General features: G+C 35.1%; 1 protein-coding gene across 1 annotated transcript; it reads right to left on the reverse strand.

Annotated features, from left to right (window-relative positions):
• Positions 1-10492: 10492 nt before the first annotated feature.
• On the reverse strand, positions 10493-14496 carry LOC104603236 (putative leucine-rich repeat receptor-like serine/threonine-protein kinase At2g24130). The gene is made up of 2 exons (XM_010267212.2): positions 11888-14496; positions 10493-11171 (listed from the first exon to the last, which is right to left on the reverse strand). Exons 1-2 carry the CDS (start codon positions 14469-14471, stop codon positions 10822-10824), a joined length of 2934 nt encoding a protein of 977 aa, XP_010265514.2. The 5' UTR covers positions 14472-14496; the 3' UTR covers positions 10493-10821.
• Positions 14497-27846: the final 13350 nt, after the last annotated feature.

Raw genomic sequence — 27846 nt, forward strand, 5'->3', positions numbered from 1 at the left:
AATGGATAAATGGAACACCTTCCAACACTGATTGCTGAGTGCAGTTGTCCGAAAAAGTGCAGCAGATGGGGACTAATCGTCTACCGGCCACCATTTTGTACTTTCTTCTTTCAACAGCTATATTAATTATAAATTTGTATGATTTTCTGTTATTTATTAAAAAAAACAAAATTGTAATTTTTATTGTTATGAAGTAGGCCAAAAACCCAAATTAAAAGATTTTTATTTTCCTGATTTATTTAATTTTTATTTCATTGTATTTTCTATATATATATATATATACTTGTCTGATTTTACTGTTTTTGAAAGCAAAAGATTAATAAGGGACTGATTTTCTCTTAATTGTTAATGGTGGAAATTCATCTAAAGCAGACATATTTTTTTTAAACTTACTCTAATACATGTTGTCTGTAAAAGGAATTTGTGAAAGATGAAACAAATTCATAATATTTACTGCTTATAATCTCTGATAATTAACAAAATTTCTTTTCCACTATGATCATTGGCTATTAGAGTATTTTCTAATATCACTGATACAATTTCATTTACCTTCTCAAAAATCTGAAATAAAGGAAGAAAATGAAAGAGAGGTATTGTGAAGTGGATTACATTTTTGTTTCTCCTTGGTTTTCAAAATTATAGTCAAGCATAATGTAATCTTTTGGAGGACAGTTAGTCACGAAGAAACAGAAGAATATTTGATTACAAAGTCAGTTCCTATTAAGACTTGGAAACACATATTTTCTGTATGATTAATTCTTGGGTTTCTCACTTCAGAAGCCTCTAGTGGTATCTCTGTTGGAGATCTCAACTCAGACCACTAGCTGGTCCATCACTCAGCAAGAAAATGAAATCGGTACTTAATATCTACATAAAACACTTTAAATGCTTAATGACATGATGATTTAGTAGTGACATACATCATATTCTAACCTGTGATAGGTTGTCATTCTACTACTTGGCTTTACCTGAACCTAGTTGGATTCATATTCCAAACTCCTTTAATTTTATAATCAATGAATCGAAACTATCTTTCCATTTTGCTTCATTAAAAGAGATGTAATGAAACTGACTGTGTAAGTAGCTAGTGCAGAAGGCAGTTCAGAAAACAAGAGGAGTTAATAAGCCACACAAGCCCACCCATACCACCAGAAAGTCACACACACACACACACCATGAAAGTCACAATAAGGATCAAGGAGATTCAACTTCTCTCTTGGACCAGTTGTGAGAGGGTGTGAGAAGTAGTAAACTTATCCTACTCTGCCCTTGTTTTTGTTCCTCCATGTCCTCCCTTTTAACTCCATTGTGGTGTTCTGTTGTCCCAGTTTTTGATCAATAACAAAACCATTTCATTAATGAAAAAAAGATGTGAAACAGATACAGAAGCATGGAGGGGTAAACTCTCTTAACTCTCCCCAAAAAGAATGGTAAAATTACAACATATCCCAAAGCAGACGATTTTTATGCTCATACACTACTTTCCTGCATTTCTTTTTGGGGTTTTCATTTATTGATATGAGAATGCTAAATTATGATGCCTTTGAGCTTAAAGAGGTGGGCTGTTAGATGTACATCGGGGAGCAACAAGCAATGAAGATGAGGCTGGCCTACTTGAAATCAATGCTGAAACAAGATATCAGACCATGCCTTTAGGTATGCTTCTTTCCTACTAGAGGTACAAATTGGACCAGGTAGTCTTGGGTTGAGGTCAATCCTAGCCCAATCTAATGTGTTGAAACCCCAACCCTAACCCTAATTGAACTTCAATCCATTGTTCTCAATCCTAACCCACTACAATCTCCATATTGGGTTGGTCAATATGGGTTTAGGTTTTGATTTTACCTACCAAATTTACAAATAAATTATTATTATTTTTTGGTTGAAAATTTATATATGCATTCTAGGAATTACTTTTTTCCTTAAATTTCAATCATGATCACCTCCCTCAATGTCTTATTTTTATACATTTTTTTTATTGATATATCATTTACTTTACAATCTCTAACAATTTATATGTTATGATTTACAAGTTAAACCATTATGCTAAGTGAATTTTCATTGGAAGATGTGCTACATTATTTGATAAATTGAACTTTTTTGAAGTCCTTATAATTTTTATATGTCAATTGGATATTTTATTTGAATAATTTGTTTTGGATATTATAATAATTAATCTTTCAATTAATAGATTTTGTTTTAAATTGAATTTTTATTTAAGTTGCTTAGGTTTCATGTATTGTCATGACATTTGTATTAAAGTGATGAATCAATCAAAGTGTAGGTACCAAAAAATGTTTGAATTAACTTGGCATAAAAATCTATATAGCCGCTGATCATCTAATTGCCGAATTAGCCAAAAACAAGACCTAAGGCAACGGTCATCTGAATCTAAGTCGACAGGTCATATCACCGCCTAATCAAGCGGGAGATGTTGAGCAAAGCCTAATGTAGCGGTCCGATAGGATCAAAGCTAGTGGTTTAGAGCACAACCTGGAGAATTAGAGCATTTTTGACAAAACCTAAACCGATGGTTAGGAGAGATCTAAGGTGGCAGTTTAGACCATCGTCTAGAGGAATTGACCATTTTCTCTAAGATCTAAGGTGGTGGTCCAAAACGCCACCTAATCTGAATTTGCTTTCCTTGCATGAGAGTTCTTTATTTGTTCTAAGTTTCTTTCAACAAGGGAACACCTTAGTGAATAGCCTTATAGATCGTTTCGATGATTAAGTGATAGAGCTTGAGCATCTGATGAAGCAGGAGGAAAAAAGAATTGTTGAGCTCAAAACTATTACTGAGGCAAAAGGCCAAGTTAGAAGCTAAAGTTGGAATCCTTTTAGTCTGGGTTGGAAGAATCCAAGGGGAAGACAAAGGATGAAAGATTCTAGTGAATCCTTGTTATCATAATGCAGTAGAAATTAAAAATCAAAGAGTCTTGAATAATCAAGATCACACCCATGGAGCTACACAAAACCCTGATTATGTAACATAACTGCATACCTTTATGTAGATTCGGTTTAATGTAGCAGTTCCTTAAGAAACTGATCACAACTGTAGCCTCATAATTGTTTGGCCTCCAATATTGATCCACATGAAGCAACATCAGTTAAAGTTGCCAATTCTCTATGTAGATCATCATGATACAAGAGAAGAGGAGAGGGAGAAAGAGGATTATTGGGTGGTTCCAAGATTGTGCTAGCAATATTTTGGTAGATAGGGTTTTATGGAAAGAGTGCATTTTGTAACCCTAGGGACGCCCCTTTTTATATATTATATGGTTTTCACTCCTTTTCTAATTAGGAAAGGATCTATCCAATAAATCCTCCTAAAACTCTTCTTAGTGAAAACACCCTCCTCCATACTTTGTGTGTGTTTTGCCGCTTGATGTGTGTGACTTCTTAGGTTCAATGCTATTGGCAGTGGCAAATGATGTTGGTCTCCTTCAACATCATAGATAGAAGTCTTTCTAGTTGAATTAAATTAAACCTCTTCTAATTCTCCCTTGAATGTGAATAATCAACTAATATTCACGAGGGGTTTTAGAAACCATGAGCGACACCTGGTAGTATGCCATGGCTATCCTAATAGCTTAAATTTAGTATTGAACCACCTTTCTGCTTCTAAATACCATATAATTAAATCCTTCTATCATATAATGTCTCGAGAGAGCAAAGAATCATGGTGAATAAGTCAAGCCCTACTGGCTTAGCCATATACCACCAACCTAATGGTGATTCATATGGTGACACTTGGAAATCTTTCCATATAACTTTCCGTCTTGGCCAAAGACATCTTGAGTCTCATCAACTTCAACCATTAGGACATTCTCTCTCCTCATGGATTGTCATAGATTACATGTTGTGCATTCACATTCCTCCATGTATAAGACACTATGGCCACACAAGATATCCATGACACCTCAAGTTTGAGGATTATTTGTATATATAACTAGGATGTTAGAAGCAATTATTAACCAGTAACTCCGTGTAATTATTCTATTATGGGTCATGTTCAGTGAACCTATTCTCTACCAAGGACCCACATATTTGCTTTAGTATCTCTACATAAGTGGCATAAGATTCATCACTCTATAAGGCAAGCACAATACATGCTAATCTATCCGAACTGTCAAAGCTCTCTTGATAGTCCTATAACTAGAAACCATATATAGGATCTTTGTGTTAGTGGAAACATGTCTCAAATTTTCTAACTTATTTAGTAATATGTTTACTTAACAAAGAAACTATGGCCTAATTAATATGAAACTAAAAATTGCAAATATATATGAATGAGAAAAATGCCCTTTTAATTGATAAATTTGAATAGTACAGAATTGCCCCTCTCTAGTGTCACACAATTGGTTTTAGGGCATACGGCTAAGAAAGGCTACTGAGGACCAAGTAGCTGGGAAGTGAAAAGAGAATCCAAAGCAGAGAAGAGAGCATTTGAGGCCCAAAAGATGTTCGACAAGCTTCTGGTTAAGTAGGAAAGATGATCAATTGAGCATGTGTAAAAGATACAGGACGCCAAAGCTAAGGTGGTGAAAGACTAAGTAGCCTCTCAAGAGTACATATAGACAACCTCAATGAGTGTGCCTTGGACTTGACAAGGAAGGAATTAAAGATCTGCCACTGAGCCATTGCCTCTCGCTTTCCCGACCTTGACCTTAATTGAGTTAACTTATTAAAGCTTAGCATGCGGGAGATCGAGGGAGTTGATGATGGAGAAGAGAAGGATAGAACAGATGAAGCAAGGGACAATGAGGAAGCTAGAGATGACATGCCCCCAATAACACTTGATGTTGTTTTGCCCTTTTTCTTGGCCCTTGTATACTTAAGATTTTCTGGGCTTCTGTACTTAGACTTCTTTTGTTGCCCCCTTTTTTCTAACACACACAAGTAATAGAGCTTGACAGAGATAATGGAAACATTTTTGCCTTTTATTTTGAGATTTTTTTCTTTTACTAGGTGTACTTTTATTTTCTTTTCAAGTCTTGAGGTCATACAAACTATGCCCAAGAGTATAAACTGAGTCACCTGAGCCGACATGTAATTACTTTGAGTTGTGTGTCATCACCCTAACTATGCCTAACTTTTGGTTAGGACTTTGCCAAGAGCCACAACTTGCTTCCCGGGCAACTCATTAGTTTTCTTAAGTTATCCCAACTAGCAAGAGCTGATCAGTTATCCTTGCTCGACTATTGAAGTGGCCAAGCTGAGTTGTAATTAATAAATACAAATTGTACAAGAAAATGAGACTTTATTGATCTGTGAGAGAGGATCAATACATCAGTTATATAGATAATACATCTTCAGATTTTTTGAGTTTCAAGTATATATGTGGTACTGATCTTCCCTCTAAAGTCTCGAGTTGATAGGTTCTTGGTCCTAGCACCCTCTTTATCTTGTAAGTACCTTCTTAGTTTAGTTTGGGGTGAGTTTTCGGCACCTACCTTAGGAACTGTGACATTTTTGAGGATGAAGTCTCTATCTTGAAACTACCTCGTTTTCACTTGAGTATTATAGTACTTGGCAATTCTTTATTGATGGGTCATAGTTCGGATTTGAACTTGCTCTTGAGTTCCCTCCAATAACTCCAAGTTTCCCCATAGTTCTACATTATTTTCGTCTTTATTGTGCAGCTTGATTCGTAGAGTGAGAAACCTGATCTCTGTTGGTATGATTTACTTCAATACCGAACATGATATTGAATGGGATTTCTTTAGTTATCATTCTACTTGTGGGAGAATCCATCTCTAATGTAATAGACCGTCTTTTCAATTCCATCTACTTCTCGTATCAACACTGAACGGATTTCTTTGTCACTTGTGGATAGGTAGAGATAGAACTCATCTCCTAACTCTAGCTGGTCAACAATGGTGGCGAACTTAGGTAGTCTTTTAATTCCTCAAAAACTTTATGACACTCATCAATCTATTGGAATTCTTTTGTCTTATTGATAGCTCAGAAAAGTGGCAAGCATCACCCAACTAACTTAGATATGAATCTGCTCGGGGTTATAATTTTCCTCATCAATGCCTTTACTTCTTTTATAGACTTTGGTGGCTCCATGCCAAGTATGGCTGACATCTTTTAGGCATTTGGTTTGATGCCACATCGAATTACCATGAACCTTAAGAATTGCTTTGAGGTGACACCAAAGGCATACTTTCTCGGATTTAGGTTTAGTTAAGTCAAAAACATATCATCAACATAGGCTTCTATATTATGACCGGTTTTCTTTTTAAAGATTTAATTCACCATTAATCTTTGATAAGTTGCTCTATCATTTTTCAAGCTAAAAGGCATTACTTTTATAACAATACAAACCTCTTTCAGTAATAACAAAATGTATTCTCCTGATCTATTGGGTCCATTTGAATTTAATTATAACTAGAAAATGCATCAATGAAGTTGAGTATTCCAAGGTGGCCTCAACAATTTGATCTATTTGAGGTAGAGGGAAAATATCATTTGGGAAAGCTTTGTTTAGTTCCGTGTAGTCTATGTAAATTTGCCACTTCCCATTATGACAACATTTGCTAGCTAATCTAGATACTTGACTTCCTTAATGAAGTCAACCTATAGGACATTATCAATTTCTTCATCTATGATCTTCCTTTGCTTTGCTTTGGTGTTAAGTTCCCCTTTCTCTGTCATACCGACCTATAGTTTGGGTCCACATTTCAGATTTCCATTTCCATCATTAACAAAAATTATTCATTTTTTTTTCTCTTAATAGATTTTATTTTGACTCAGAAAAAACATTAAAAATTCTATTTCCATCATTAACAAAAATAATTTTACATGTCACACTTATTTGTTTAAATATGATGGATATGTATAATATTTGAGATGTGTTAGACCCTTTGTGTTTTTATCTTTTTTAATTTTATTATTTAACTACGACTGCATGGCTTGATCCATTTAAGTTGAATGGTTAAACTGTTAACCCACCACTTAGGCAAAAAAGTTACATTGTTGATAAACTTTAAATTTAAATTATTGTTTACCGCACTTATTTATGTTTAATATCATAAGTATGTAATATCACAAATTTGTCTAAATTTAATTTTTTTTGTATATTCTTTATTTTTGAAATTTCTTATTTAATTATGACATCATGTTTTGATCCATTTGATTTTCAAAACTGGATCATACGGAATGGTTGAATTGTTCAAACCGTCCAACGGTTTTGGCCATTCTTTATTATTTTTTTATTTTTAATTTTTCTTGTCAGAACGGGCTGCCTGTTTGGTTACAGCCTGCAATTCACTTCAAGAACTTGCAGTCATCAATCTATAATAAGAAATGACTCTTTACCTGCAATTCAATTTGAAGATTCACACTCTAAGAGAATGTTATCGGACAGAAGGCTCTGTACTTTCACTTCAAGAATTTATTCCAAAAAAAAAAATATGACAATTGGATTGTGAGTTTGATATTCAGTAAATATTTCATAAATTGTGCAAATTTCATACTGTTGTTGAAATACAAACCTTAACTATCCAAATAATAATAATAATAATAATAATAATAAACGATGTGTCATAACTCCATTACACAATCATTAAAATATAATAGAATGCTGAGTCAGTGAATTTGATTAAGAGGTGGGTCCCACTCGAAAATCCCACCCAATCACCCATTAACAAGTGGGTCCCACACACACACCAAAAAAAAAAAAAAGTCACCACCCCATCCCCCAAACCCCAAAATGAAAAGAAAGGGCAAAAATACACTTTCGGTCATCTTATTTTGTCCTCAACTACAGACAGTGGAAGAACCCTAAATCCTAGAACGGTGGAAGAAATGGAAGGGTTTTCCTCTTCGGTTTTAAGTCATCGATCTCCGAGTTTCGACTCCAAAGGGACACCGGACACTTGTATTTTGTCGTTGTGGGCGGAAAGGACTTAAATTGGTAGCTTGGACTGAGGAAAATCCAATAAAGAGATTCTATGGGTGTCCATGATACAAGGTTAGCTTTTTATATTTTTCTTTTTTCTTTTTCGATCATTTGACGTATATTTGGCTTCTTCTCAGGAATTTCCAAGTACAACAACTAATGTGATTTTTGGAAGCAAAAGTCATTGCCTAATTAAGGAAATTGAAGCATTGAAGAGATCTGATGCGGAATGGTGGACGGCCTTGTTATGATTTATGAAGTCTAGGCGATTAATGAAGTTGCACGTAGAGACAAACGAGATTCCATAAAATGTAGTCTAGCTTGGTTTTTGCATTTTGTCTTAAATGGTTGTCTTGAGATTAGAAGAGGGATATGACGTGTTTGAAATATTTTTCATTTTATCTTTGATGTTTCTTTTCTTCCTTTTTTGTTGTAATAGCCAAATGGCAGCCTGGCAGGGCAACAACAATTTGATGTTTGATGCATATGAATGAATTGGTGTTCAATGGGACCGCTTTCCATTGAAAACTAAGAATCTCAATTGACATTCATTAGCAAAGTACAGATACGTATTTAAAATTTACTCGAAAAATAAAATAAAAACCGAATATAATAGTCCACCATATTCTTTTCTACGGTATTAATGACACCGTGAGCAATCATAAAGAAATAACTTGGAAAATACATGTTTTAGATAATTGGGCACACCCATATTGAATTGAAAATACAAGAGACATGTTTGTCAATTACATGATGATTACATGAGGGATAGTATTGTACGTCTTTTGAAAAATCACTTTTTGACTTTAGTGGTAGAGCCCCACTTATAAAATATATTATATATGTAGCATAATTTGAATATGGTATTGCCTTTCCATTACTGAGAATAATCATATTATATTATTTTGAATGTTTCAGCATCCTCTTTATATAAAGCATATAAAAGAAAAGGTGATAATTATATTGATTTCAAAACTAATGCTTTAGAGAATAATATCTACGTTTTCTTATTTTTAAGACTTGTGTTTGGTTGCAATCAGTGAAAATATATTAATGGCGTTTTATATTGAACCAGAAAGTGATCGTTGCTTTTTTGAAAATAGTAATAGGTGGAAGAGTGTAAAGTTTTACATCCATAAAATCAATATAGTTTTTACATCGATCATCGATATAAAAACTTCAGAGGTGATGAGGTTTTATATCTATTGTCGACGTAAAACCATAATCCATCCAAATGCATGCAAAACTGAATCAAAGTGTAGTTTTACGTTGATAATAATTACATGCTCTTTCTAAACACATACAAAACCAAAACCGATGTAAAATTTACGCCGGTTCTTGATTTACATCGCATCCAAATGCAACCTAAAATAATGACACTTTTGCTTTTTTTTAAGTGATCAAATTGTCTTTTATTCCCTATTTGTAGCAATTCCATTGAGGACCTTTTCAACAATAAATAAATTGGTTGGTTTTTCATAACACTCCCCTAGCAATTCCATTAAGGACCTTTTTGGTTCCTAAACCAACAAATAGGATTTTAGTAGTGATTACTTTACCTCAAATTTAATTACTGGTATACCATAAAATGCACCTTAAACTATAAATGTTGCAACATAAGCTCTTTATCGTTGCAGTTGTAAAACTGATGAAGAAGTGAAATTATTTTTTGATTTTTAGAGCCTCTAAAAAGATCAGATGGTTTGAGTTGGAGCAATCCTCCATGGTTTAAAACTATGAAAATTACTATTTTATCCATGGAAATAGACCTTTGATAATACTAAACATAATAAAAAGAATATTAAATAAAAGTATTATTATTTATTTAAATAAATAATACTAATAGTCAATGTTTTAAAAAAATGACCCGGAATTGGAACCATTTTGACCATCGGTTTTTGGGTCAATGGTTTGACCGTTCGGTCTGAATGGAGGCCCGTTCTAACAAAATAAAGTAAAAAATAAAAAATTAAAATTTTAAAAACGGGTCAAGCAGGTCAACGATTCTACTACCTGGGTCAATGGTTTGACTGTCTGGTCCGAATGGAGGCCCGTTCTAACAAAATAAGGTAAAAAATAAAAAATAATTAAAATTTTAAAAACGGGTCAAGCAGGTCAACGATTCGACTACCTGGGCCAATGGATCGTTGACCGATTCAACAACTTTTGGCCAGGGACTGGATTTGGAGTAAAATTGAACCGGTTGGCTGGATGATTCCCGAGCCAAACGGTCTGACCATTCGGGTCAACGGTGGTTCAAAAACCACGGTAATAGTTATTATTATTATTATTATTAAATATTATAATTTATTATTAAAATATAAATGACATCACTCGTGAAATTCGTAGCCACGCTTAGACATTTTTTCTTCTAATCAAAAGCCCGAACCCAAACGCCTCCAACGTCTATGAAAACTTCACCTAAGAGTTAATTTAAAACAAAAGTGAGAAATAAAGGGAGCCTAAATTTTTTTTCATTTTGATTTAACCTCACTAGCTACTTCATGTTTATCTCATGGAATCATCAAATATTAATTTACTTTAATTTAGTATATATAAATAGGCTCCAAATTAAAGGTTGTACAGCAGTGGTGGGCTACCCCCGAGTACCTTAAAAATCATGCAGAAAAAAAAAATCTTCTTGAATCTTGAAAACATTATCAATAAATTCTATATCTCCATTCATGAATAGAAATGCATGATCTCTGTTGGTTATCTATAAATCCACGAGGCACAATGTGGACCAACTTGAGGTTTTCGATCAAACAAAAGAATAGAATGAGCACAAACTCAACAAAATCGAACAAATTTAGTCAATCTTCTTTCTTCTCTTTCTAAGGTCAAGAATGATCAGCTTATAGCAAGGCCATTAGTTAAGCTTCTTCAACAGTTGGGGTGGAATAAGGGTTGGTTAGCTAGGTATAGTGTTTCAACCGACCAATGTCAAGGGCCACGTCCAACATGGAAGGTCTCGTTGAAGGAGAGCTCTGCGTGCACCTTAGACCAAGCTCGATCAACTCTAAGATGATACCCCACCATCTATCGCTGCAATTCCTTGGCGTCTCTGGTGGTTCAAACCTTACCAGAGCTTCCTCAACTATGGGCTCCAGATTGTCCGGGTAATGGCTCTTAACCCATTCCGGCAAGTTTGAACCTTCATCAAATAACACGTCTGTTGGTCGTTTGCCTGTTAAGATCTCTAGTAGTAGAACACCAAAACTATAGGCATCTCCCTTTGTTGAAACGTCCTTACCCATTCCGTATTCTGCATTGAACAGAGATGATAAGTACAGCACACAACTAGATATATATGGTGGGATATATTTTATACTATATTAATGAAAGAGATACATGCAATACCCTTTTGAGAATGGTTAGTGATGTCAATGGGTCGGGTTGGGTGAAGATAGACTCGGTTCTGACCCGATTCTATCTGTAGTTTGTCAAGAAACCTACTTATTTGTTAAATTGATACATTAGACATCACAATTATATGTACAACTATATATGTATATATCGACTCATTAGAACAATCAAATCCGATCCCAACCCCGATTATATAACGAGGACAAACTATGAAAAGTGAAAACCAGAACCTACCCAATTACAATTGCCATACATAATGCAGGTCCCAGACCCTATATATATTTGGGTCGGTTCGGCTCAGTTCTGTTTGATCTATCCACCATTGACAACCCTAATAAGGATGGTGATGTGGGTTTGTGCATCTTAACCATCAATAATTGGTATTACTTGGTCTGGGTTTATGGCAGGCAGGTAGATAAAGTCCCTAACTGATGAAAGAACACCCAGAACCAATCTATAATTAATCGGGTTCATGGATCTGACCCAATAAGACCACCTGATTATAATAATCGACAAATCTGACTGAACTGGAGTTTTAATCGTCTAGTTATGATACCCCTCCCCTCCCTTTAAGAATTAAGATCATTATATTATTATGGCAAGGAAACCACTTACCGGGAGCAATATAACCAACCGACCCGCATAAGAGTCCGGCTGTAGAGTCCATGCAAGAAGAATCAATGGTGACAGTCGTCACCCCATCACCACCACCACCGTCGTCATCTTTCACCAATCTGGCTATCCCGAAGTCAGTTACCAGAGCTGTCATGTCGTCGTCGAGAAGGATGTTGCTCGGCTTTAGATCGCAGTGTACAATCCTGACCGGAGAATGGTGGTGCAAGTAGGCCACCCCTTCAGCTACATCACTGCATACGCTCACCAGCTGAACCAAGTTGAGATCAGGCCTTGACCTGTGTCTTGGGTAGAGATGGGTCTCCAGGCTTCCATTTGGCATTAACGGGAAAAGAAGAGCCTTAAAGTCAGGCCTGCTACAAGTAGTTATAATCCTAATCAGGTTCCTGTGTCTGGTCCTCTTTAGTACCTGACATTCTCTTTTGAAGCTCGTAGAGATCTCAACGCCCATCCTGGGATCAAACACCTTCACAGCAATTCGTGTGTTGTCCTGAAGGACTCCTTTGTAAACATGCCCAAAACTACCTGACCCAATTAGGCTCGAGGAATTGAATCCATTGGTGGCTTCTACTAGTTGTCGGTAAGAGATCCTCGGGTACTTGAGTTCTTGTTTTCTTTCTTTTTCCTCTTTATCAGAGTCCCTGCTACCAGCAAAAACTGCTGCCGATGATCGTCTTCTTGACTTGTGTACTAGTGGGTACCCCAAGAAGCACAGTGCAGGAGTAACAACAAACAGTGAGAGAACAATCGGCAAAATTACAATTTGATGTTTCCGTTTCTTCTGGCAAGCTCTCATTCCAGAGATGGATCCACAGACGCCTGGGTTTCCTTGGAAAGAGTCCATTGTTAGTGTTGCGAATGATCCCTCTTTTGTAATGGTCCCAGAGAAGTTGTTGAAAGATACATTCATTTCTCTGAGAGTGGAAGATGTCTGTAGAGGTTCTGGTATTTCTCCAACCAAATGATTTGAAGATACATCGAGCACTTGAAGATAAGGCAAATTTGCAATGGAGACTGGAAGTGGGCCTTGAAGGTTGTTACCTGAAAGGTTGAGATACTCCAGTGCAATGCAGCTCCCTAGTTGAGGAGGGATTACGCCAGAGAAATTATTCGATGACAGATCAATGGCCAGAATCATGTCCAGTTTACTAAGTTCTAATGGCAGCGGCCCATGCAAGAGATTGCTTGATAAGTTCAAGTACATTTTCATGCTGCTCAGTCCTGCAACTTCATTTGGAATAAACCCAGATATTCTATTGTGCGAAAGATCTAAAATCTCTAGGTTGATACATTTTCCTAGACTTGGAGGTATTGTTCCAGAGAGATTATTCTCATAGAGTATGAGTCTTCTTAACTGAGAAAGATAAGAGAAACTATCTGGAATTGAACCTGAGAGCTTGTTTCTCGACAAATCGAGAAGACCCAAGTGGGAAATGTTGCCAAAAGCTGAAGGAATTTCGCCAGACAACGAATTGTTTGATAAATAAAGCCTCTCTAGTCTTGTAACTCGGCATAGCTCGGGTGGGATAGATCCGTTCAAGAGATTGCTAGACAAGTTTAAGAGGGTGAGATTGACAAGATTGGAAATGCTTGCAGGAATTGAACCAACTATAAGATTCTCTCCAAGATGAAGCTGCGAAAGGCTAGTAGAAAGATCACCAATTAAAGAAGGCAACTCTCCACCAAGATTATTTCCCGCTAATTCAAGTTCTTGGAAATTAGAACTATTAACAAGAGAAGCAAAGAAGGGTCTGAGATTTGTATTACCGTTGTGGCTAATGAGGTTGTTGTAGGACAGATAGAGATACTGCAACCGTGGCATTTTATCTACAATTGCTGCTGGCAACTCCCCACTGAGAGAGTTCGATTCTAAATCAAGCCATTGAAGCCTGGTTGAATTTGCAAGGGCTGGAGGAATCTGACCCACCAGATTGTTAGACCAAAGCAGAAGAAATCTCAACCCAGTTAGCTTACATTGATTCCACAAAGGAATCTCGCCGCTCAGAGAATTGTTAGCCAGATCTATATACTCCAATGTAGTGGTGCCATTGCAGAATAGTGAGTCTGGAATCTGACCCACAAGCTTATTACTTCCCAAATTGAGATAAACCAGCTGCCGGAGAGAACCAAATGCAGAAGGAATCTTTCCTTGAAGAACGTTAAATGACAAGCTGAGCTGTTCAAGCCTGGAAAGTGCTCCAAGCTCTGCTGGTATCGAACCATGGAAGAAGTTGCCCGACAAATCGAGCACAGTTAAGAATGATAAATTCGAGAGAGCTGGAGAAATAGTCCCTCCCAGTGATCGACTTCTGAGATCAAATTTCACAACTCGATCTCTCGCACTGTTACATTCAACTCCCGTCCAGTTGCACAAGTGCACACCCGAAGAATTCCAATTCTCGAGCACTTGTCCGGGGTCGGAATCAATACCAGACATGAAGGAGAGAAGTGCAGTTCTATCATTCAAACTTCGAGCATTAACTTGTGAAGAGACGGAAAGAAAGAGAATGAACAGACAGAGGGAATTAAATCTCTCAAATATACAGAAACCCATCGTCATGATCATTATCAGAATCGCTCTCTCAGGAAGAAAAGACAACGAAAGAATGGAGAAAGCATGACCTTCACCACTAGGGGTTTATAACAAGAACGCCAGAGCTGTCTCTACGTCGTCGTCCATGAGAGGAAGATATAAAAATAAAGAAATAATAGAATGAAGGTCCTGCCTAACTCCCGCTGAAGGAATGAAATTAATGAAACAGTCGTTTGGCGCCTTAATTCTTTGACTATGAGCTACCCAGAAGACCACAGCAGATCAACAGTTGTGAACGTGATCTAGGACACGTAAGCACCGTTATTTAACTAAAACTGGGAGATAGGTGACTCTGCCTGAGTGGGTAGTCTCCATGTCAGGTCAGCCTACTTAGTTTGATGGTTTATCCGGTACTGCTAGTCCTTTTAATTTGCTCAATTTAGAAAAGTTAGGCTTTGTTTGGAGGGAAGGGTGATGATTTGGCAACTGCGTTTTGCTGATTCAGTTATTGTAGTTGGATCGGGTGATGGTGGAGAGTAGATTATATATAGGCTCGTGCGTATTGCCCGCGTTCTGTGAGAGTTCACATCTCCGCTTCACATGGAGCCACCCCACAACGCCCTACAGTACATCTCCGCCCTGTATTGGGAACATCTCCCGATGACGACATTATCATATAATCGGTAGATGTTCCCAATACACAGCGGGGATGTGGGCGGTTCCTTATGAGGCGGAGATGTGATCTCATTCTGTGAATCCATTGGACACATGAACCCACCAATAAAAATGTTACACGTCAACATTTTAAAACTTTGATAACTTAACGAGTGTTCAGCTGTGAGTTGAAGAAGTCTCGTTGAATCACTCACAAAAAGACAAAAAATATAAAATGATTTCTTTCAAGGGATTTCATTCGAACTCCCTCCCATTTTTTCCTCTCCTCCGAGCCCTTCTTCTTCTTCTTCTTTAGTACAACCAACTAGAAGACATGACACAAAAGGATGTGATTTCTGCCCTACATGAGGGAAATATACAGGGCAAAGTAGAAGGTCCATTTTGGTTTTACACATTTAAATAGAGTTGTAAAATCAACCACAAAAAACGGGAATTAGGAAAATGAGATGTTTCTCTGAGTTCCAGCTGCTCGTAGAACTTCCGAAAGACCGAAACCAGTACCAAAGGTTGAAGCACCTACATCTGCAGAGGCAACAACAACGGATGCCATCAAGGTTGAAATAGCAACTAAGAAGCCAGCCGAGACTGACCCACCTACCAGTAGATCCTCCACCTTAGGCTGTAAAGCCTGATGAAACAATGATTCCATCAGTAGATGACTTAGCCCTAGTTGTAGAACCTGTAGGATCACCACTAGAAAATACCTCAGAGCCTATAAAACCACTGAAATCTAACCCACCACAACCTGAAGCAAACAAAAATTCAGCCGATCCATGATCACAACCAACGCAAGTTGACTCTGAAATTTATTGTAGAAACTGTGATGTGGAAACTTATCATGAAAGATGAAAGAAGAAGATTGGAAGAAGAGGAAGTTCGTAAGTGAGAGTGAGAGTACCTTTTTTTTTCTTACCACCGGATTTCTTGTCGGCCGGTGGATTTCACATTATTAGGGCACGAAGAAGAGGAGGAAATGAAAGGGAGTTTGAATGAAATCCCTTGAAAGAAGTTATTCCTTTTGGGTCCGATTCGATTGGATTCGAGTCGCTAACGGATGAAATCCCATTAACTTTAAGATCAATTTGAAATGCTATATGTAGCATTTTTATTGGTGGGTTCACACGTCTAGTGCATAGAACGTGGACTCTTGTAGCCAAGTTTCTATATTGACACTTGGTGTATCGGCCTGTGTTAGTGCTTTTTTTTTATGTTTCATTTATTTTTTTTTTCGAAATTGGTTTAGAGAGACAAATTTAAGGCCCGACTACCCTCTGAACCAGTGATTGATCCGATACGACCCCTGTAAGAACGTACGGAGAAATCATCAGCTCGATACATATTGGCCGATACGTAACCTTGCTGTAGCCTAGGGAGATTTTGCATCCATAACGTGCACGTATTATACACTATGCAACCCACAATTAGAGTTTTCTACACAGTTGGGGATTGTTAGAAAAGTCTTGGTGGGTAACTAATAGTTTTTCAAAATGACCAATCAGGATGCGACATGAGTCATCATTAGCCCATTGGGAGAAGTAGTTAAGGGTGCTTTGGTACGTGTTAGAAAATGTATGTTAGGTCTAGATGCAATCAGTAAAAGTAAACATATTATCTGGCGGGCAAATCTTTTCGTACAGTCTTTCGAGCTTTTAAAAGATCAGTAGTTTTTTTTTTCTTTTTTTTTTTTACTTTGATAACGAAAGCCCAAAATAACAGATAGACCACCCGATAAACCACGATAGATAGATCAGAATATCTGTCAAATAATCCTGATCTGACCCAAAAAAACTCAATACATCTTTTGGCCATCTCACCAACCAAAGACTAAGTATATACACCAATGTAAACACTTAAACAAAGCATAGTGTTTGGCAATTTGCACAAAAAGTTGGATAGTTAGCTGGATGAAGTGTTGTAGGAGAATAAACCAGAATTCAATACCAAACGCGTAACATTTCTTCCTCTTACTAGCTACATATACATATCCACAATTTTAAATTACTGCAATCACACACATAGAACCTAAAGGGTTAGCTTATGTAGTAGGATAGATTATATTAAGCATAGTGCATCTACACCGAGAAAGACTAACTATTTGTACAGTATGAATGCATATCGCCATCAATCTTCTGATCACAATATATATATTATAAGAGAAGACTAGTATATTTTATACTAGGTACTTAGATAGGTCGGCATGGGACTTCAAGAATAAACTACGTTTGGAGACAATGTCATACATGTATAACACATTCTGCTGACCTTTTTCAGAAAAAAAAAGAAAGAAAAGGTGAAGTGTGGGCTTTCCTCTCTGCCTCTGCTGAAGAATCACTTTAGTTAGTAGTGCCCTGATGGGCCCATAATGGGCTCCTTTTGGATACTTCATATCTTGAGAAATCAGACAATTTAACCAATAACTTGAAGAGTATGTTGGTACTGACTGTAGGGCTGCAAATGGTTCTGATTTAATGGATATACCAAGATATAATCTGATCAGTAGGATTGAAATCAGACTTGCATCAGATTTGGATATTATAAGTACATCATTAATAAAATAAACTAAAAGTGAGAGCAAAATATTATATATATTATTAATAAGATAAACTAGAAATGACTTTGAGAGTTGAACTCATAATTAAACACACAAAATACAATTTATTAAATATTAATCTTAGTTAGGCATGTGTGTATGTATATGCACGCGTAGTGCATGCATATACATATTAAGTGTTGTCATATTTGGATTATATCTGATGAGATTGGGGTGGATTCATATTAATTCAATCCATCATTATCCAATTATAAACAAATCGAATTCAGATCAAGGAAAACCAGGAAAGAAATGCAACCAAAACAGCATGTATATGAAACTCATGGGTACCACTGTCCTGACTGTTAAGGCAATGAGGTCAGAGATATCAAAGTAGGGGTGTTCATGGTTTGGTTAATCGAACTCTTTTTTTTTTTTTAACTGAATTGGTACTATAGGTTTTTAGAAAATCGTTAATCGAAATCAAATCGATGCCAATCGGTTAATTGATTGACCAGTTTGGTTAACCATTGGTTCAATTTGTTGTTTTTCAGTTTTTAAAATATTAAAAATATATATATATATATATAATAAAAAATTATAAATATATATAAAAATATTATATTTTAAATAATAAATAATATATTATATATTATAAAAGTATATATTTATATATATAATGCATATATATTAATTTATAATATATAAAAAATATATATAATATAGAGAAATACATGTATATAAATTGGTTCGGTTAACCGTCGGTTTTCTATATTGATTAACCGAAACCGAACTGGTACCTTCAATTTTTTAAAACACCAAACCAACCGATTTAATTAACCAATTTTTCGGTTCGATTTAGGTCAGTTTTTGGTTTTTTTTTGCTCACCCCTATATTAAAATGCGAACCTGGGTGAATGAGTTTATTGAAGATTTGCACTAAAATAAGTACATAATATTTCCATTTAAATAAACAAACTACAACTTTCTACACGTTTTAGGTTTTAATTTCTGTCATTATAAGAACAAGCAAAAAGTTACTCGACTTTCAGATTATAATTATTCAGTGCAAGAAGGAAATTAATCTGCCAAATCTTCAAAAGTCAATTATAGTAAAAGTAATTAATTATATTTATCAATCTAATATCAAATTGTCTGCATGATAAGATATCCTCTAAAAGCACAACTTACCACCAACATTTGATTCATCTAAACGACTTTTTAATTAATGAAAAAAAAAATAATCAGATAGACTTTTGAGAATCGTGGTAATAAGTTTTTCTGTTTTTCTCTGATGCGGATTCCCCCCACCCCCACCCCACCACAGTGGCTGGGTGCTTGGGTTTCTGGATCTTACCATTTATTTTCAATTTATTTGTGATACTTTATTACCCAGATTCTGTATTTTATTGTTATTTAATCTTTTTTTTTATTTATTACCTAAAAAGGGCAGGGTACGATAATTCGATTTGGTCTGATGAGTCCATTACATATGGATCAGGTCAAATCCAATCCGATAAATACTCTAGACCATTTTTGGATCAGTCCAATTCAATGTTTGGACCCATCTAATCTGTTTAAATTGATTTTAATTTAGATTGGTTTCAACCCAAGCCCAATTCATTGATACTGTAATCTTATCTTTTATCAATAGACTTTAATAAACTAGATATTGATTCAATCTGACCTAATCCAATATAAATCCATTATGGATAGACAAGGTCCAATCCAATTCAATAAATACTTGAGAACATTAAATCTGCACCGATTCAATTTAATGTCTTATTGGTCCATCTAATGCGCCCAAATTGATTTTGATTTGAATGAAATCCTATTCAAACCTGGTCCATTAACACCCCTACTCTAGACCCAATTGACAGGGTTAGAGTAACAAGGAATCAAGGATACACACATGAATCCCATGGCATTAAGAGCCTGCCCTTCTGTGGTTTAATTTGAACCCATGCACGTCTCCTCAGACCTAAGAGGGATGCCAAGTGACTAACTGAACTATTGGGCATGGTTGAACCGTTCGAATCATTCAAACCATTCAACGGTTTTGACCATCTTTTATTTTTTATTTTTTGTCAGAACGGACTATTCATTCAGTTCGAATGATCAGACCGTTTGACCCAAGAACCAGACCTCTGACCGGTTCATTGTCCGATTCAATTTTAAAAACCTTGCTATTGGGCCATGACCAAAATGTAATAAATTGAGTAATTAAGAGCTATCAGGGCTATGAGGGTGAGGGGATAGTTAATACATTTTCACAAGAGTTGTCTTAGTAGAGTATAATTAGGAATACTTCTAAAAATACTCCTGAATTCATGATTACCCAAAGAAAATAGGTAATTATATATATGAAAGAGAAAGAAATTAACTAATATTCGGAATGTAGCAATTGCTATTTGAAGTTTTTGACTTTGTATATTAAGATTTGAATCGCACATCTATCATGAGAAGAACATGATGAATTTAAAGGGAAGTATACGACATAATTTTTCAGTTAAAAGAATTAACACCGACCAAAAGAAATAAAACAGTAAGCTGTTAGTTCATATATAGCCGATGAAGAAATTAATGCCAGGGTTTGGTGGTCACAATCATCTAATTAACCAAGAAGACTTTGACCCAAGAGATGTGATCTTGTATATGAAATTCAATGTCTCAAAAATACAATCTCCAGATTGTGTAATGGCCGAAAAGGCTTTTTTTTCTGAGTCGGGTCGGCCGTCTCTGTCCAAGAAAAGACATTATTCAACCTTGTTTCACTTTTGAAGATTTTTGGTTTCCTTTTAGGAAAAGTTAGATCTACTTAAATATTTAATATAAAATGGAATACTAAGGAATTGTCAAAGGTTTTGAATACAAGGGTTGGTATGGCCTAAACTGTGACAAGAATCCTTCACCATCCAATCCACTGTGAAATAAACCAGTTCTAATTGCCAAAGTTGTTCTTTTGTTTCTGTGTAAGAGTACAAATATAAATATATACAATATAAATACATACAAAATAATATAAAATACAAGATTTTACATTCTATATATATATATTTATATTTAAATTTGTACTTCTTCCAAACTGAGCCTAGAAAACTGCTGAGCCCGTAGACAGGAGCCTAAGGTGTATACTACTCTTATTCTTTGTTGCAGTTGTAAAACAAATTAAATGAAGTTAATGGTTTTTATAAATGATAGTTGTGATTTGTAGCGAATTTATAATAAATATATGGGTTTGTTGTGAAGACCTTTGAAGAACTCTAACTGATGCACAAATCTTCCTTGTCCAACAAAATTATTTAATTATTTTGGAGCCCAAAAAGTTGCTGATCATTTGTTCACTCTTAAGCCTTTTCATTCCATTTGCAATACAATTAATTTTATCATGAGATGCTCAGAAAAGCCCTCGTTTGAGGCTCCATGAACCATTCATAAGATCATAATCGTTACATCTAAACCAGTTTATGACAAGCAGCTAGACTTCACCATTTTTTGAAGCACAAAATGTTATATCAAGTTGCATTCTAAACTAGCTTATTCTGTGCCTTGGTTTGGTTCTGCAGCTAAGATAAGCCACCCTGTTGATATCATTCGTTTAGCTAATCTTTCATGTTTGTTGTAGGATAGGGTTGCATCTGAAAAAAGAAATTAAGGTTCAGTATGGGAAGAGTATAAATATAAATATGTATGATGCAAATACAAAGTTTATAAAATATAATATAGAAGGTGAAATACGGGACAGTGATAGGGATGGGGAAGAGTGATTTGCCCTAAATCCGTTCCATTGTCATTCCTATATAATTGTTAATAATTAGTGAAATTAATAAAATTCTTAGCTTTTGTAATTCTTTTTATTTATTTAAAGTCAACCATTTAAAAATAATAAAAACTATTAAAATTACTACGAATGATTAATAAAATTAAATTTATTAAAAAATATTTGTTCATATTTAATTAACAATAATTATTTTCTATAAATCAACATTAAATGAAAACACAATTATTAAAATTTTAAATATTAACAATAACTTTGAATACTTTTATTTAATTAATAACAATTTTGTATTCTTAATTTATCAATTAATTAATAGTAAATAAAATTATTCAATCTTTTAGATTTTTCTATACATCGCACGGTTCCCCATTAGTATATATATAAAGGTATACAGTAAAAGCACAAAAGCAGCTTCTTACTTTTGTGCTTCAGAAAGCACAAAACCAAAAGCTTACCCAAATACAACCTTAGTTCTTGTGCCTTGGAAGTTTTACACTTTTATAGTAAAAAAAGCAGTAGTTCAATTCTCTCTTTCCCATTGAATAGAAAGTTTCAAACATGTAAAACCTTCATAATCTCGGCATGGTTCTTAAAACCGACTTGCAGACCAAATCGGTCAGGGATCCGGTTACCGGGTCGAATGGTCCGACCATTCAAACCAAACGGTCAACCTGTTCTAACAAAAAAATAAAAAACGGTCAGAACTTTTTGAATGATTAAACGCCCAGGTCAGCAGTTTGCTGACCAAAATCAATGGTTTTTGAAGAAAACTTGGTTTTGGGGAAAAATGGAACCGGTCACCTGATTGGTTCCCTGTTTTTCCGGTCTGATCCAATTTCGAAAACCATATTTGACACTAGAAAGTTGTTATGACTACATATTGACAACAAACTTAGATTCATTTTGACTTATTAGGATCTTGGTTGCAGTGGGAACTGTTTAGCTTAACCTTCAGGAAATCAATAGTTGTTGATAAAAAAAAAACATTATAAATTCCAAAAACAATTTCAACAGGTTAAATCAATCAAGACAATTCTGTGTTAACTTCCTCGCAAATCTTTCACATGAGGTTAAAGAGAAAGTCAGTATGGATAGGGTGAGAATTCTAAACGTTAGAATAATCTTATTTTACTATAAAAAAAAAAAAAATCCAAGGGTCAGAATACTAAGCTTAGAGAGCATACTAAAACGTCAGTTGCAAGTAGGGAACAAGTTGAATGGAAAGAGAATGAGAGAATATTTCGTAGTTTAAAAGATTACATACCAAATTAACTATAAAAGATAGAGCTTTTGGTCCACACATGGTGGTTCATTACTAGATCCCCAAAAAGAAAAATGTATACAGGTAGGTGGTTGCAGTGTTCTTATCAAGAAGACTTTAAACCTAAGAGATCTTAATTTTTCTTATATTGGAAATGTAATGTCATAAAATGCAACCAATAGTTTTGAAAAGTGAAAAAGGTGTTTTGGTCAGTCCAATGGGACATGATACAACCTTGGTTGTTGTTGAAACCTCTGATGATGAACCTTTAAATTTCTTTCACTTTCACTTTTTATTTCGTTTCAAAACAAAACCTTAGGTCTGTTTAATTTTAATTCTATGAGCTCAAATCAGCCCCCGACAACTTCCCCCGTCGTGAATTGGAAATATCTCTCGATGATGATATCATCATTTTTGATATTATTATCGGGAAATGTTTTCAATACATGGTGAAAATGTATTGTGGGACGTTGTGGTAGGAGGGCAATCTTGTGGAGGGCTGATTTGATCTCTAATTCTATACAGTAATACTAAGGATTAATCTATCATCACATTGCAAATGACCTCTTAGGTCCGGTGTGGCTCTCGTACTATGAACTTACTTTCAATCTCTAGAGTCCTGTCCTCTACATGGATTTATCACAATGTCTTTGGTCTCAAATGGACCCAAAAGTAGAAGAAAATTGTCCAATTAACTTGAAAAATGTATTTTCACAACTGCAGCTAGCTCTCAAACTTATAACTTTCTTATATATAGATAATTTAATTCATTGTTTTCCTTTTTTTCTTAGCTTTTTTTCAACAAATAAGAACCAGAGTGTATCCAGAAAAGGAAGACACAATTTCAGAATTTATTTCCATTGTGGAGGAGGTGGCAAAGAATATTGATCTATGCTTAAGGAATGGATCCTTTGTGGTTAAAGGATGCATACATGCCACCACGAGATAAAAGAGACATATATATGAACTGTGGTTGCCCACCGTAGGGCTTGGCCTAGTCGGTGCAATTCAACATTATATCTAATCGCCTGATTTTACTCTGCAATACTAAAATCTAGGCTATTATATTGAACATAACAGCATATCTCTTGTTGGCGAAGTCTCTCTATTTGGATTGATTTTATCTTCATCACCTGTTAAATTTCTTATTAACCTCTTGATAGTGTTTGATTATATTTTGCCATTCTTTTCCCAAAATCCTTCATTGGTTCACACAGATAATATTAGCCATGTTGAGATAAAATCCCCATGAAACCCTAAATTATGATACAAGTGATATTGTTGGAAAGGTACTTAACTTTTCTATGTCCATGGTACCATAAACAAGAGAGATCATTCACCATCTGCTGCAGAAATATTTTAATTGATCGAAAGTCATTTTCAGTGATATATAAAGCTTAATGTATATATAGCCGACAGATACAACCCCAGCTTTATCAAATATTCAAAGACTAGCTGATTGACCTAGAATTATTGTCTAAGTTGAATGGCTTTTCACCTTTAATTCAAGAGTTGGGAGTACAAATAGAAAACACATTTTGATTTCTTTCAAACACTGCAGATTCACAGAAGCCGAATCATACCATTAAGACCCATAAGAATTGGTTGTTCACAACTGACCACATGCTATTCACTTTATAAAGAAATTGAAGATCTACTACACTAGTTCCTGTAATAATCTCGAAGTTCCTGTGAATCCAAGAGATATACCTGCAATTGAATGAAGCTCTTGGATTTACAGTTCCTCCATGGAAGTTCTCATGCTAATAAACCCAACTTCTCAGGCAATGACTTGGATGCCCAACGGAAAAATCCAAAGCTTCAAGGACAAAAAAAAAAAAAAATTGCCTAGTGGTGAAGAGGACCAGCTAGGAGGACAATTGTGCCTTTTAAGGTTGCCTACATACCAAAAAGGGATCAAAATTTCATGTAGTTCAGAGCAAATTTTGAGTAATTTATGATGTATCTAAAAGTATTGGTAGATAGTTTAGACTCGTATCCAGGAGCAAATTTTTTGTTTTTTAAGAAGTTAAATAATTTATACTCGTATTCAGAAATCTTATAAACAGTTTATGCTCGTATTTAGGAGTAGTATTTGAGTAATTTACAATGTATCCGAAAGCACCAATAGATAATTTAGGCTCGTATCTAGGAACAATTGTGAAGAATTTTCATAATTTACAAAAACAATATTATCATCATTTTTAACTTGTTCTTTTTCAACTTTGATTTAGGAACTCGATTGGTGAACACCAATGTTTGTCGATTGATTGTCAAAGCATCAACTAAATTTATATCAAGAGTAGTTTTGCACTTCATGCAAAAAGGGATAGAATTGCAAGGGTCATCACTTCCTTTTTCCACCTCCTAGTGATTGTCCACTTGCTTTCTTTATTTGTTTCTCTCCATGTCCAATCTTCCTTTTTTTCTGAATATAGTTGAGTTGATGTTGATTGCCCCAATCTATCAAACATCAAACTGCGAGATGTCGGCATTCCTAGCCTATCAAATGCCGATACACATTGCTTATTATCTTTTCGGGCTTATCATCAACAACTTCAATTGTAATGTGCTCCACACTTGCCTTTCTACTTAAAACATGCATGGATTTCTTTGATTGATGAGATTGTACAAAGATCTCCCTATGGATGACCTGTGTGAAAGATATAACTTGATTGTCTATTCTGAACCTTTTTCTTCTAAGGGGTTTCCTTAGTTTTACTTGTTGCTTCATTTGTCTTGATCTCAAATCAGAGGTAATGGGTAAACGCTTAACATGATGTTTACATCGAGAAATCGTAGCCCACTAGTCATCTTCTAACAATGTCATCTCTTATTCAAACAAAATAACTTATTTAGAATAAAAGACTTGATCTTGTGCTTTATTTAATGATATTTCAGACTTAAAATCACAAACAATAAGGTCAAAAGATCCAACAGAAATTTCATGTGTTGAATGTTTTGCCCCATAGCTTTCTTAAGTGGGGGTGGAGTTTTACAAGGGCTAGAGAGAGATGTAGAATTGAAGGATTCAAATGCAACAGTAGTGACATTTTTAGTAACAATGCCATTGCTTAAGTCTAAATCAATTGACCCTTCTTTGCCAATTGCATGATTTTATCTTTGAGAATGAAACATTTCTCAACCAGATGACTGATTATTCAATGGTATTGATAATATTTTGATGTGTTGAATGTTTTCCCCATAGCTTTCTTAAGTGGGGGTGGAGTTTTACAAGGGCTAGAGAGAGATGTCGAATTGAAGGACCCGAATGCAATAGTAGTGACATTTGTAGTAGCAACGTCATTGCTTAAGTCTAAGTCAATCAATTAACCCTTCTTTCCCAATTGCATGATTTTATCTTTGAGAATGAAACATTTCTCAACCAGATGACTGATTATTTGATGGTATTGACAGTATTTTGATGATCTATCCAACCTTCCTCTTTAGGGTGCTTGCAATCAGGGAGCTCTATGAGCCTTTGAGCTAAGAGAGTTTCCCCCATAACATATAAGTGTTCGTTCCACTTCTACCATTCCTTATCCCAAAAATCACTGTTGCCTGCTGTTGGAGAGTTTCTCCCTCATGGTCACCGTTTTTCTATCACCAGTGGGCAACGATGATACTCTCACTTGCTATCGCTGCTCTGCCTAGTGACTGCCTTTGTTAATATATATATTTTTCATCCATTGAAACAGTAAGGAGGAGTCGAAGAGGGTAAAATCACACCATTTTTCTTTTTCCTAGGGTTTCTTCTTCTACATTTATAATTGTTGTTAATCCCTTTTTTATTACGTTCTCACCACTTGTAAAATGAATTATGTGATTTGTTTTGTATTGAAAATGATTATTTCACAAAATCACTGTTTATCAATTGCCATTTGCATCATTTTGCTAGATAAATTGCTGAATGGAGGGATGTTGTTTCTATTGATTTTAAATTATAATTAACACCATTACATTCTTTAGGGTTTTATTAATTTTGTTAGAGAGGTCTACATTCATTTTCATATTCTGAGAAAAATTTTATTTGAAAATTCTTGAGATACATACCGATGTAATTGCTTTTTGTTTTCTTGTTGTTATTCTTTTGAAAATTCTTGTTTCATGGATTATCACTCTTATCTGCAATGAAATAGATCATCAGAAATCATTGTGGTTCCCCCACCAAAATTTCTTTGCCTTGTTAGCCCCCATGATCTTCTCTGTTTGATGTTTAATAAAATTCCAGCTGTCAATCCCAATGAAAAGTTACATGAAACATCAAGGGAAAGTAAAACTCTTCAGGCCTTAACCTAAACTGGGTTGCTTCAAAGTGCCGAACAGACATCAAATTAGGGTCCTGATTCATGTTCTAAGCTTCAAATTTTGGTTGCATTAAGTTTCAATTCTATCCGTAATTTTAGCCAAAATTTTATGCATTGGTTGTTCCTTTTCTCATATTTAGATAGGTTTAAAGTATATCCTCCCATATTCGAATAAAACACAAGCCAACTACAATGTCTCTTGGACTCAAAACTATCTCTGTAATGAGTCAGGACATATACCATATTTATGTTTAGATCATCTATGTGATTTCCTGAGTCACACTCCTTGAATCATTGGCTAGATTCAACCTTCACTTTTGCCTTATCTATGGCATAGAAAGAGTGTAGTAGGCTGTTATGCTTGTTTTGAAACAGATGGTGGTTATCAACAAAATTATTGTAAGCAGTTTTCACTACTTTATGAAGTAAAATTACGCATTTTGAAATGCCAATATAATATTAGACAATTTTTAACAATTCCTAACTTTTTTTAGTAACGACTACTTATCCTATCCATCTCTAACTTTCTGCAAATAAGCGTAAGCGTCAGAGCTCTTACTTCTAATTAGTATATCATTTGCTGAAGAGTTACTTTTATTTCAACTGTTGCCTTCCCTCGTCATTTCTGACCCTGTATAATATGCATTAAAATGAAGGGATTTATGTTTCAGGGAGGAGCCATTCATCAACTCAACTCAGAATTTGGGTCTTTTTGATACCAAGTTTGACATGAGTTTGGACTCAATAAAAATTCTCTCTCAGATTTGGATAATTTCATTAATAAATCCCAAGAATCCAACGCACTCTTTGGAACTAAGGCTTTTGTATAAAATATGACCTTTCCAAATATACTGTTG

Source organism: Nelumbo nucifera, chromosome 2, assembly GCF_055504915.1.
Source record: "Nelumbo nucifera cultivar China Antique chromosome 2, China Antique-T2T, whole genome shotgun sequence".
Classification (NCBI taxonomy): domain Eukaryota; kingdom Viridiplantae; phylum Streptophyta; class Magnoliopsida; order Proteales; family Nelumbonaceae; genus Nelumbo; species Nelumbo nucifera.